The sequence below is a fragment of the Podarcis raffonei genome, chromosome 10, assembly GCF_027172205.1.
Source record: "Podarcis raffonei isolate rPodRaf1 chromosome 10, rPodRaf1.pri, whole genome shotgun sequence".
In the NCBI taxonomy this organism is placed as follows: Eukaryota; Metazoa; Chordata; class Lepidosauria; order Squamata; family Lacertidae; genus Podarcis; species Podarcis raffonei.
Window position 1 is genome coordinate 36,094,811 of NC_070611.1, and position 12,149 is coordinate 36,106,959.

General features: G+C 40.5%; 1 protein-coding gene across 1 annotated transcript in view; it reads right to left on the minus strand.

The window, feature by feature from the left end:
- Nucleotides 1–12,149, minus strand: part of PAWR (pro-apoptotic WT1 regulator) — a 60,546-nt gene that overhangs the window by 12,165 nt on the left and 36,232 nt on the right. The window contains exons 3-4 of the mRNA XM_053406842.1: nt 9,425–9,553; nt 4,404–4,438 (exon numbers count right to left, since the gene is read on the minus strand). Of these exons, the coding sequence (XP_053262817.1) occupies nt 4,404–4,438; nt 9,425–9,553 (164 nt within the window). The remainder of the gene's footprint in view (nt 1–4,403; nt 4,439–9,424; nt 9,554–12,149) is intronic.

The following is a 12,149-nucleotide window of genomic DNA, read 5'->3' on the forward strand; positions in this document are numbered from 1 at the left end:
AAGTATTCAAACACACAGTGTATCTTGCTCTTTCTCCTTGTATACCCTCCAACATTCCTCAGAAAATTGGGACATTCTATTCACCATTAGTACATTGTCCCTAGAACGGGTGGTTAGTAGATTAGATTAAAGTGAGAGGGGAAGAGTATTTTAAAGGGATCTTTCCATTTTTTATTGTTTACGGAAAGAATCCTTGCCTATGTGTGCAACACACACACACAAACAGCAAATCACAAAGGTAAACTCTGGTTGACTCTCCCTATAAAATTTCTTTATTTGGTCAAGAAAAAGCAAACATGTTCAACTTTCACACACACAAAATGGACAAGGCAAAGCTCAAGAGGTCCTGACATTAGATAAGAACCTGCCAGCATTTCAACAAGAAAGGAAAAAGTGCAACACTTTGTGCTTCAGCTAATTATTGAAAGGAACACTTCAGTTGTATGTACGCTACTACTAGCCTAGTAGGACAGTTAGGAGTATACAGACAAAATAAATAATAAATTCAATACAAACTTGCAAAGCTGAAAACTAGGACTGGTAACTTGATACTACTACTACTACTAATCAATATCTGTGCATTCTCAAGACACAGGCTAGATCTTCCCCAATAACATGGGTAGGCTTGCTACCTGCATCAAGACCCAGGACCCTGCATTTATTAAGGGGTACGAGGCAACCAATGGCCACTGGCTGGCCATTGACATTCTTCCTGTTGCTAATAATAGAAAGACCACTGTCTTATGAGATATTATGGGATTTCTATTGCTTTCTATTGAAAGCAAGGACAAGAGTGGATCTGCTGTTAGTGACTGATCTATGATTTGAAAGATAATGGTAAAAACCTTTATACAAAAGCTATATAAAACTTCAAGAGTTGGAAATGTAGGTAATATGTAGTCAATAGAACAATCCAGAGATCCCTTAAATCATTTAAGGAATTTTTTATATATATATTTCCAATTTCTGATTAGAACATAAACAAGGGTAATCCATTTATTAGCTATAAATTTACCAATTTATTAGTATCAGGCTGGGGTTCATCTGCACTAGTGGCCTGGTTAGATACCTGCATATAGATAAGCTTTTTGTAGGAGCATTCCATGAGTTGAGTGTCAGTCATGGGATCTCAGAATTCAAGCCATCATGTCTATGAGAAAGGATTCACTAGAGGAAAAGCTAGCATGCTATGGCTGGCAGCCGGGAAGCAGGCTGCAGGTTCAATGCGATCAGCCAGGGCTTCTTGCAGGAGGTCTGTAGCAGTTTAATTTGTATTGAGAGACAAGCTGTTCAGACTGTGGGACCAGGCCAGAGTATAGATCTGCATGGAATTTTATTGGCAGGTCAGATAACCTGATCCTACTGAGTAAAAGGCTGCAATACACTCAGCAGGACATCAATGCAGGACAAGTGAAGTCAGCAGTTCTTTTTTACCTGCAATCTGTCCTGGACATACAGGAATGAAAGTGTATTGCAGACAAAATTCCAGTTTTAGTCACTGGGAGGCAGAAAGGACACTTTTGGTTTTGGCTAACCATATTTAGCTAATATTTTAGTTTTGGAAAAACTGATTTAGTTTTGCTGTCCACACACTTGTTTGTGGACTCAAATAATGATTTTTCTGTTTGGATTTTTTCTGTTTGGAATTGGCATCATTAAAATTCAAGGCTATATAGTTATTTAAATAAGAATGAAATTATTGCATTTATTCCTAGAAAAAGGTTAACAAGCAGAGAAAGAACATGCATACCAAGAAATTCTAATCTGATTTACTGTAAATTGAACCAGCCAATCCTGTCTGATCCATGGTAAATCCTTCAGTTATTTTAAACCCTGATAGGTAATTTCTCCTTTGGCCTTTCCTATGAAGTTTCTCCTTTGGCCTTTCCTATGTACGTATGCTCAAATAGCTCTATTTTCACTTACAGCCAAGATCTCAGGGATGAGATATAATGATGGTATACTTTATGCGGGGCAGTCATTGCCTGCCATTTTGACTGTGGAAATTGGTCAGTTGCCTTGAGATCAAGGCATCTGAACTTATGTCATCTACCACCTCACAATTTACCGTAATTCTTGACCAAGAGGAATTCCAAGAACTGCAGGAGACCTAGGAGTGGGCAATTACCAGCAACCATGGTGCAAGTTCAGACTGTTTTCCCCCACCCCCTCTTGATCTAAGTGTGTAGTATTAAACAGCAGTTTGGCACACAGGGGGAAAGTCTTTGGATTGTTCAAAGCTACACAGTCAAACCTCAGCATCTGAATTAAAAAGCTTTACTGAGACCTGGTATGGAGATATAAGGGATTGTGGGGAGGCAGATTGGTAGCATTAAGAAGCAGTTTGCTCTCTGTGTAAGCTAAGCTAAACAATCTTAAAGTGGAGTCTCACAAGTGAGGAGTAAGAATCACCCCTCACATTGGGTAATTACAAATTTTCACAAGGATTTATTCCACTCCCTAAAGAGGGAGGCTAAGGGTGGGAAGCAAATCCTCCAATCAGGTCTGGACATATGGACATATGGATATCCAGCCAGAGTTTTGATACTCGGGACATGACTGTCCAACACATACATGCAGAGAAAAGGTTTGACTGGTACCTTACATTCAACCAGGAAGATGGAAGTGAAAGATGAGAACTGGGAGAGATTTCTAATCAGCTTCTGGGAGACAGAACCATCTAGGAGGAACCTATATACATGGAGGGTGCTTGGTGACAGGTAAACTGCTATGTGGTGGGGAAACTAGGCCATCGTGCACGTACTATGATTTTTAAAAATGTTATTAATAGTAGTAGTAATACAGGGTGATTCATAATGAAGTATAGTTTCCATTTACTATCACCCTGTATTATGAACATACTTTTAACAAACATACTTTTTGTAAACGACTTTACCAATCAAGTGGTGTATAAATTTTAAGAAATAAATAATAAAATAAAAAGAGAAACAAATGAACATTCTATTATATTGATGATCTATGACCACTCCAAAAATTAATGCTAAAACCAAAGTACAATGAAGATGTACTTTAACTAGGGGGAAGCATTATATTATAAATACTATCTGCATTTATGTAAGGGTTAACCCCCAAAGCAGATTGTGACACAGAAAATTTTTCTTTTTTTTCTTTTACAGACACAGCTTTTTATTCAGTGCTTTTCTCTGCACTGGTTTTCACTTTTTAAAAAGCATGCGGGGAGGGGAGGGGTACAGAAATACTGGGAGTTGTATTTAATCCATTCTACCGTGGATCCGTTAACAAAACTAAATTGCCCCCTGAAGCTGCAAAGGAAATAAATGACAACTTTTCTGATGTGGGTGGGGATGTGAGGAAGACTTTAGACCAAGAACAGGGCTGATGGAGAAGTGAGTTAAAAAATATTCCCTCCCCCAGCACTTCAATATAATTCCCACATTCCCTGTGGCTGCTGTTAAGTGAAAACAACACCAGAATAAGATGGATGGCCCACACAATATGTAGTTTGGTCCTTAAGCTCTCTAGATACTGAAAGAGAAAATGAAGTGTTACATAGCCACAACATCAGCAACTTTCTGTAACAAATGTAACTGACAAGATGTACGAAGATTCACGCTGCAGAAGTCTGTTGCTACGACAGATAAAACCAACTTCTCTGGCAACTGATGAAAAGCCTGCTATCTGTCAAGTCATTTAAAAATGCAGATCGCGAAACAACTGTAACAATAAATGTTGCCTGTTACATTCTCTTTTTAAGCCTAGCTGACACCTCTAGCAGATTTCTTGAGGCACATTTTAGGCTTTGGGGGAGATAAGGTTCACAACATAGACCCATACACATTTTCATACTGCTCAACCACCCCAAAATGATCAGGATATCCCCGAAATACACAAGCCATCCTGTCTTCTGATTGGATTCGGAATGTCCCATTTTTTGTTCTGCAGCTCTGCTCTGAGTCAGCTGCCTCACGCCAGACCAAAAGATGCTTGGTTTTTCCGTTACCTAGCTCCCAGAAGAGCTCAATGTTGATTAGCAGGATGCTGGAGGGTATGCATTTTCCCAACCCCATCTTTCAACTCTTAGCTAATTCCCTGGTTCTCTACTAAGTTCAGAAGCAATAAGACCTCCATCAGCAGTTGATTTTTGTTTTGCTCTGTACTTAGGTATTTAAGTGTGGGCACTTTCTTTTGTAATACTGTACTGAATTTATTCAATGTTTGCTAAATTGCATATTTTTTCTCCTGTATGGATTTCTTGGTATGTTTTGTAAGTAGACTTCTCTCCTCCACCCAAATGCTTTGTATTTTGGTAAGTGAGTGTTCAATGTAAGCTGTTTTGGGCACAGCTCACTGTGGTAAGGTGACATATAAATTAACACAATCAATCAATATTTGACTTTAAAATATACTGGTAAGTCCCTTACCTTTTGTATCTGTTTGAAATTGTCCTAGAGGTGTCCTATGAAAACAAAAACAAACCAATTAGAATAAAATTTAATATACAAAATGGCTGATTTAAAGCATTACTTGCTCATAATAATGGGCAAATCAAATCAAAATACAGGACAGTCAAACCCAAAGTTATACAAGCATTTCTGGTGTGCCGAGAAATACCATTCTCTGATCAGTGAGTTTAGTGGGACTAGTAATTATGTATAAAAGCACTCATGCAAGGCAAGGAGACTGCACACACAAGCACACGGCTCATGTATATTGTGGCTTAACAAAACACACTTTATGGCTCAGCATTGCATGCAAATGTGGCCAGTGACAAATGATAAAGCACCATCACATTTAAATTCAAGATACAGCTATGCCTTCACCTTGAGCTTAGCTTTGGCTTTAACCAAATTGAAACTGTGTCTCAGAACAGAAGCTTCCAAGTGGTTCCTTAATGAGAAACGGCTTCTGGATTTTAAAAGCCAGCAGTGAGTTAAGTTGGTATATCTTTTATAATTTATATCCCACCTTTCTTTTGAACTGAAAAAAGGAAGGTTATGAACACTACAAACGTGTGGGGGTGGGAGTAAGAATAAATGCATAAAAGGAAAAGATCAAAATTATAGTTAAACACTAAAAAGCACTTTTAAAAGATCTGTAAGCAGCTCGTGGCAGTGGGGGTGGGGAGAGGAGGATATTTTAGTAGCAACCTTGACAGAACTAGCATGTTCACCACCAGAGAAAAGGAGAGCACACAGAATTAGGGACTAGAAAAAAGACATTGTGGTGAAGACTAGAATTAATGTATAATTCTCATTGTAATGGCAGAATGCATTTCAGCCGACTCAAACTTAAACAACAGGACCATGACTTTGGCCCTAAAAGAAGAATAGAAGTCTTAGGAGTGTTCTCATTTCACAAATTGCAAAACCATTTTTTTTTTGGGGGGAGACATCTATTCAATAACACAGACCACCATACCCACCCAATTTAAGTCCTGCTAACTCCACAGCACGAGATCATGCAGTGCACCCAATTGTTAACCACTATAGCTAAGATACAATGTAAGATTTTTGTTGGTTAATCACACACGCATTTCATGCTTGCAACATTCCCCCAAACATCCTTTACTCGTGGGGTCTTTATGACTAGTTATAACAAAAAAAAAAGTCTACACATAAAAGCATGGAAAACTTCCCCCTCTTTTGTAATTTGCTGCAGCTAGTTTGGAAGGAACTTTTGGCAATTAGCATGCCACTACAAAGCTCTAGGGAAACTAGTGTCAGGAAGGCTTTCAGTGCTGTTTACTAACAGGAACTCATACTAATACATCAAACCTCTGTATTCCCACACAATTAAATAGTCACCAGAGGCTTAGAGATATGACTTAGTTATACATATTGCCTTTCACATTGCTGGAATAAATAGTATTTCTCTTGAATGTTTTATTACTGGCAACATACAGCAGCTCATTCTTTTGCTTGCTCACTCACTCACTTGGATTTTAAATGAAGATTTAGGATAAAATTTAATCTTTTTATTATTATTTCAACAGAATTCTGAAGGTGGAGCAATGGGACTAAACTGAAAGTTAAGTGGACAGGACAGATTGAATTTTGGAACATTTTCCGGTCTGTTATTATTCTATAAATTTCTATCCCACTCTTCCTCCCAAAGAAACCCAGGGTTGTAAACACCAAAATAGTAAAACAGTAAAAACAAAAGCAAAAATAGAAACAGATTTAAAACACTTATAAACAATTACAAGCCCCTGGAAGCATTTAGAAACAGTCAGAAATCATTCAAGTATAGCAGAAACACTGGGCAGGATTCACCTAATGAATCCCGTCAGTGCAAGCCCTATGCACTTGCTTTCACCCCCCTTTCCTTCCCCCACACCCGCAGGTGCCCCCTGAAATGGCCTTGGGGGAGAGAACCTCCAGAACAGGACATGGGGGAGGAGAGGCAGGGTCATCCTGTCTGTCAAACTGCAATGTGACCCTGGATTCCAGTCAGTATCTTTCAGCCATCAAATGTATGGGTAAACAGGAACGTTTTCAAGCTTTTTGTCCTGAAAAGTTAGTGCTTAGGGAGACAGACACACCTCACCAGGGAGGGCATTCCACAAACAGGGAACTACAACTGAGAATGCCCTATCAAGATTCACCCTGCACCATCAACAGGGCCTCCCCCACTTATCAGTCACTATAGGAAATACTGAGCTAGAGGGACCATAATAAGAACACAAGAACAGAGGGGAAGTCCTGTTTCACAAGGCCAAAAGTCAATCTAGCCCAGGCATAGGCAAACTTGGCGCTCCAGCTGTTTCTGGACTACAACTCCCATGATCCCTAGTTAACAGGACCAGCGGTCAGGGATCATGGGAATTGTAGTTCCAAAACACCTGGAGGGCTGAGTTTGCCTATGCCTGATCTAGCCCAATATCCTATTCACAGTGGCCAACCAGATGTCTAGGAGACACCAGCAAGCAGGACGTCTCCTTACTTGTGATTCCCAACAACTGTTACTCAGAGGCATTCTGCCTCTGACAGTGGAGCAAGAACACCTTTAAATTGCTCAAGAGGTCTTTCCTTGTAAGCTCATTAAAGATTCTTGCAGCAGTCTTACCCAAACTTTAACAATTGTCTAAAAGGGATTAGTGCTGAAAAGATGAAGTCATTTTAATCTACAGGCAAAATGACAACTTTGAAATGAAAATTACTTATTTCTGGAAGCAAGATCAAAATTAGGCTGGTGACAATGGAGGTGCTCCAGGATCTGTTTGCCATCCTTTATCAAAAGAAAAATACTAGTTTATTGTCTCAGCTGTTCAGGGGCAAGCCAGCTCCATTTTATATTTATAAAAAAAATTAACTTTTTGGGAACATGACTTGATGTTTATTATTAATTATCTACCAGACACAGAACAGCAGGGATGGAAAAAAGAAATATTTTAGTGCTGCTTTTAGGCTGTTTCATTTATTGTATAGTTGGTTAGCTCGGTTGGTTTTTTCCTGTTTCATCACTGTAGGCCTGTTTGCTTGTTTTGCTTTACTTGTAAGTCACCCTGAGGGCTCTATGGAGCCATTTAGCAGAGCACAAATAGGAATAAATTAATTTAAAAGCTAAAGAACTGCAAGGGTGCGTTTCACAAAAACGCTGCCACCTCTTCAACCATTTGTCTACAGACCATTCTGAAATTGACAGCAGACTTCAAAGTGGTAGTTCTCTAACCTGCCTGCTGCTTTCCAGATCTTGAAGACAGCATATAGAATCTTTTGCAAACTCCAAATACATAAAAGTCCTCCCAAAGATGGACATTTATGTTAATGATTCATTGTGGATAGGAGGGAGTCAACATGCCACCATACCAGGGTTTTGTTGTTTCAGCCCTTAATTTATAGCCTGTTTTTAAAAAATAATTTTCAGTCTGAAATGTTATTTGAAAGTCAGTGCTAATGAGTAAGGTTCATTCCAGTATTCAAACTGACTCCCTGAATAAAGGAGGTGTCCAGAAACTACTCCAGCAACTATGATAGTGACAGAAATGCACAACTGCAAACACACAAACATCACTGCTGCACCCCCCTTCTGTGTTTCATTGTGGTGCTACTGGCTGGCAGAGCTACCACCCACAGGAAATGATTTAGGAATGCAGTTAGCACAACCATACGCCTGTCTTTAAAATGCCATTATGCTAATGACAACAAGAGAGCCCCAAATGGAAAATGGCTATAGATGTATGACATCTGAAAGTCTAATCAATTCTTTTTTCAAAAAGCACTAAAAACATTGAAAGAATTGCAAGAATAGAACACAATGCAATTTCAAGTATCCAAATGAAAATGCTTTATGGTACGTATTTTGAAAGGCTGGGGCAAATTAACTATTAAAAAAATGCAGAACTATTCTGAATATTGCTTAATAAACTAAATCTACTTTTGTGCAGATAAATCAATGGAAAAATTGCATGGAAAATTTCCTGACTCTTCCTTTCCCTTGCAGTTATCCATAGCCACTGAAAAGCTCCTGGATAGTTGAGGGGCCCTCCTAAACAATATGCGACGTGGTGAAACTGACCAAAATCAGGTGAGCCTCCACCTAATTTCAGGCCATTCTCCCCAGCAGCCTATCTAACATTGTTCATTGTGCAGCAGGGTTGCACGTGGCTGCAGAGGACAGTACATTTTCTTTCCATAAATGTCACTGGAATCCTAGAATTGTAGAGTTGGAAGGGACCTAAAGGGTCATCTAGTCCAACCCCCCTGCAATGCAGAAATCTCAACTTAAGTATCCATGACCAAGAAACAATTTGTTAACTGGGATGCTGAAAGAAGTATGAGATCAATTCTGTCTTAAGGAAACGTTTTCACCTTCCTTGTGTTGAAAGAAAGACCATATCACTGCATATTACAGCAGACACCCTAGAGCCTCAAGAAACAAAACAACCACTTAACTTTCAGCCCCGTCTTTTAAAATTTGCCCTTGCCAGTTAGCATTAGGACTGATGTATTGAATACTTGCCCTTGCCAATTAAAACTTCCAATTGTAATAATACATATCCATATTTGTCTGACAGTCAAACAATGTAATGGTGACAATGCCTATCATATAGATGAGGGTTTTTTAACCTTTGGGGGCCTCTTGTGGGCACCACAAACCCACATTGAAACTAAGTGAACACCACAACCTATACTACTGGCTGCATTCAAGCCTAATTTCAGTGGGGGGTGGCAGAGCAGACCTTCTGGGTACCAGGGAAGGCACCTGTGGACAGATCTACATTGCTGACGCTTGGTATAGATGTTTAGTCAGAAGAACCAGTGTGTGTTCACAATAAGCATTAAACTGAACATTAAAATAAAGTTAGGTACTGGAAGTTACTTATTTCACAAAGCTGAGGTACCAAGTTTGGCAAACACATTTACCCAACTCTTACAGAGGCAGAAGTAGTGGTGTGCTGAATCTCTTGAAGTTCAAAGAAAACAGGGTTGAAACTCCTCACCTGTAATATGTATGAGGCACTTGGGTCTGCACTGGCTGATTCATTCTGCGCTGTGTTCTGTTGTGTGATTGCATCTTCCCTTTTACGCTCCTTTTGTCCTGCTTCATCATCATCATATTCGTCCAAGCTCTACAAAGAAAACACATTAGTGGTTACGGTTTGGTGGTTGTGGTTGTTGTTGCTGCTGCATGACCATTCAAAGTAGTATATACAAGGCATGAATTTATTGGTCAAGATCAAAGGCTACTAGCTTCAATGCTTATGCTCTGCTTCCACAGCTGGAAGAAGTGATGTTTCTAAATACCAGTTGCTGGAAACTACAGGAGGGTAGAGTGCTCTTGTGCGCAAATCCTGCTTATGGGTTTCCCACAGGTATCTGATGGCCACTGTGAGAACAGGATGCTGGACTAGATAGGCCATTGGTCAGCAGGCTCTTCTTATGTTCTTCTTCGTTAAGTTAAATCAGAGAGGAATAGGAAACCTTTGACCCTTTCCAGATGTTGTTGGACTCCAAGTCCCATTTCCTCCAGTCAACCATGGCTAATGGTCTGGGGTGATGGGATCTGCAGCTCAACAACATATGGAAGACCACAAGGTACCCACTCCTGGGTTAAGTGTAAGATGCAGTGGGCTATATTACATCTGGCTAGACAGAATAATGATAAAGACTCTACATGAGGCAGCTTCATATGTTCTTCAAAGGATACAAGTTATAAGACAAAAAGCAATTGTTCAAGCGAGGAGGCCATAGAACTTTGCTATTAGAACTCTCATATTTTTCATCAGCATTTCTTTTAAGTCTGCAAGTATAAAATGAAGCAAAACAGATGGAAAATTCAGAGGGACAGCTGAAAGCTCAGATAGATAATTTAGCCTTCATACTGAAATTTTGGCAGGGGTGTGAAGATTTGTGTAAAGAAACGATAGTGGCTTGTGGTCCAAATCTAGCCTTCAAATGGCCGCAGGCTAACCTTCCCTCTGGTAAACAAAACTTCTCATGATGTGCTTCAAGATGCAGAACACCACTAGTGCTACTTAAGACAAAAACGTAAATTACAAAGAAAAATCAAAGTAAATTATCATTGGGCAAATTCTATAATTGTTGGGGGAAAGAAATAGAAGAATCATTTGGTAAGGCAAGCGCTTTCCTCACTGTGAAAAAGTTATTGCCAGACACAACCAGACAACAGTACTGTATCCACATGTTTGAGTCACTTGCAGGACTGACTCATAATAGTACACTTTCGTAAGTAAAGATAAACAATAGGATTATTTTAATGCTTATTATCTCTCTCACACACAGTGGGATGTATCTATCAAAGTCATCCCATTAGGACAAGGACTTACACTTGCACAATGTGACTTCCTCTCCAACTCCTCTCACTGTGCCCCTCCCAAATCTATTTTGGGTTTTCCCCCAACCTTCTGCAGCAGAGTTGATGGGGTATGTGGGGAGAGGAGAGGTAGAGAAACTCCCTTTGCACACATGAAAGTCTTTGGGCTAATGGAACAAGTTCATTGGATACAAAAGCATGTCTGCTTTCCCCAGCAGCTGTAGGAAAAGAGGTGAATGGGGAGAGCAATCTCAACAGAGCTATACAAACCTCAACACAGGAGTGGAGAAATAATTTCCCTGCTGATTGCCTCACAATCTGCCTGTAAACAACTCTTCCTCCCACAACATAAAGAATGAGGCACAACTGGAAGGAAGTGTGGGTTGGCAAAGGCGCAACTGTGTTCCCTCCCCCAGATAAATGGAGAGAAGAGAATGACTGGCAGGGAGCAGAAAGAGCGCAGGCACTGAGGCATTTTTGAAGGAACGAAAAGCAAAACTGCAACACCCTTCTCCACTCTCATTCCCTTTTAACTGCAACCTTGCACATTCACTCCACTTGCTCACATTCTAACACAGGGGTCAGCAAGGTTTACCTTGTCTGGGCCGGTTCACTCCAGTGGAGATCCCTCCGTGGGCTGGATTGTGTGCATGCGCCCGCTCACACACGCGCCCACGATTTCCGGCATCTGCGCAGACATGATTTTTGGTGTCTATGCATGCGCAGATGCGATTTCCGGCGCCATGGAAGTGAGTCCCTGTGCCGCGCTGGTTTAGTGCAGCGGGCGGGGATTTGCTGAGTGGGTGGGTTGGTTCAGGGGCGGCTTGTGGGCCAGTTAAAAGACCACAATAGGCCGCTTGCGGCCCATGAGCCTTAGGTTGCCTACCCCGATCTAGCAAGTAATTTCACTTGAAACCTTCCAAGCTAAAGCACTTATGCCCACATCTGCTGGGACTTAATTCACAACCCGTCAGAGGTGCTACCCTTCCCTAACTCAACCTGGACTCAGGTCCTTCATACTATTTTCCAGTTTACACATCTCATTTCTAGGAACACTCCTTCCTCCCATCCCATATGCCAAAGTTGTTTCCATCATTCTAAGGCTTTTGGATTGCTTGCATTCCCAGAGTACCAATGGCTTAGCATGCATATCAGGCTCTAGGCTCAATTACTAGCATCTTCTGGTAGCAGGGCTAGAAAATCCTGGGCCAGATGAGAAAATGGTCAGACTACACTTAAAATTCAGAAGTGCTTCAGGGCACATCTGAAGCCAAATGAAGCCATCACTAGTCCTGGCAGGTCATAGCTTTAAGGGAGATTTTTCACCCTGTGGCCATTTTTCTTCCCCAAATGTATTTTTCAGCAAATATATTTCTAAAAAGTCAGAAAGC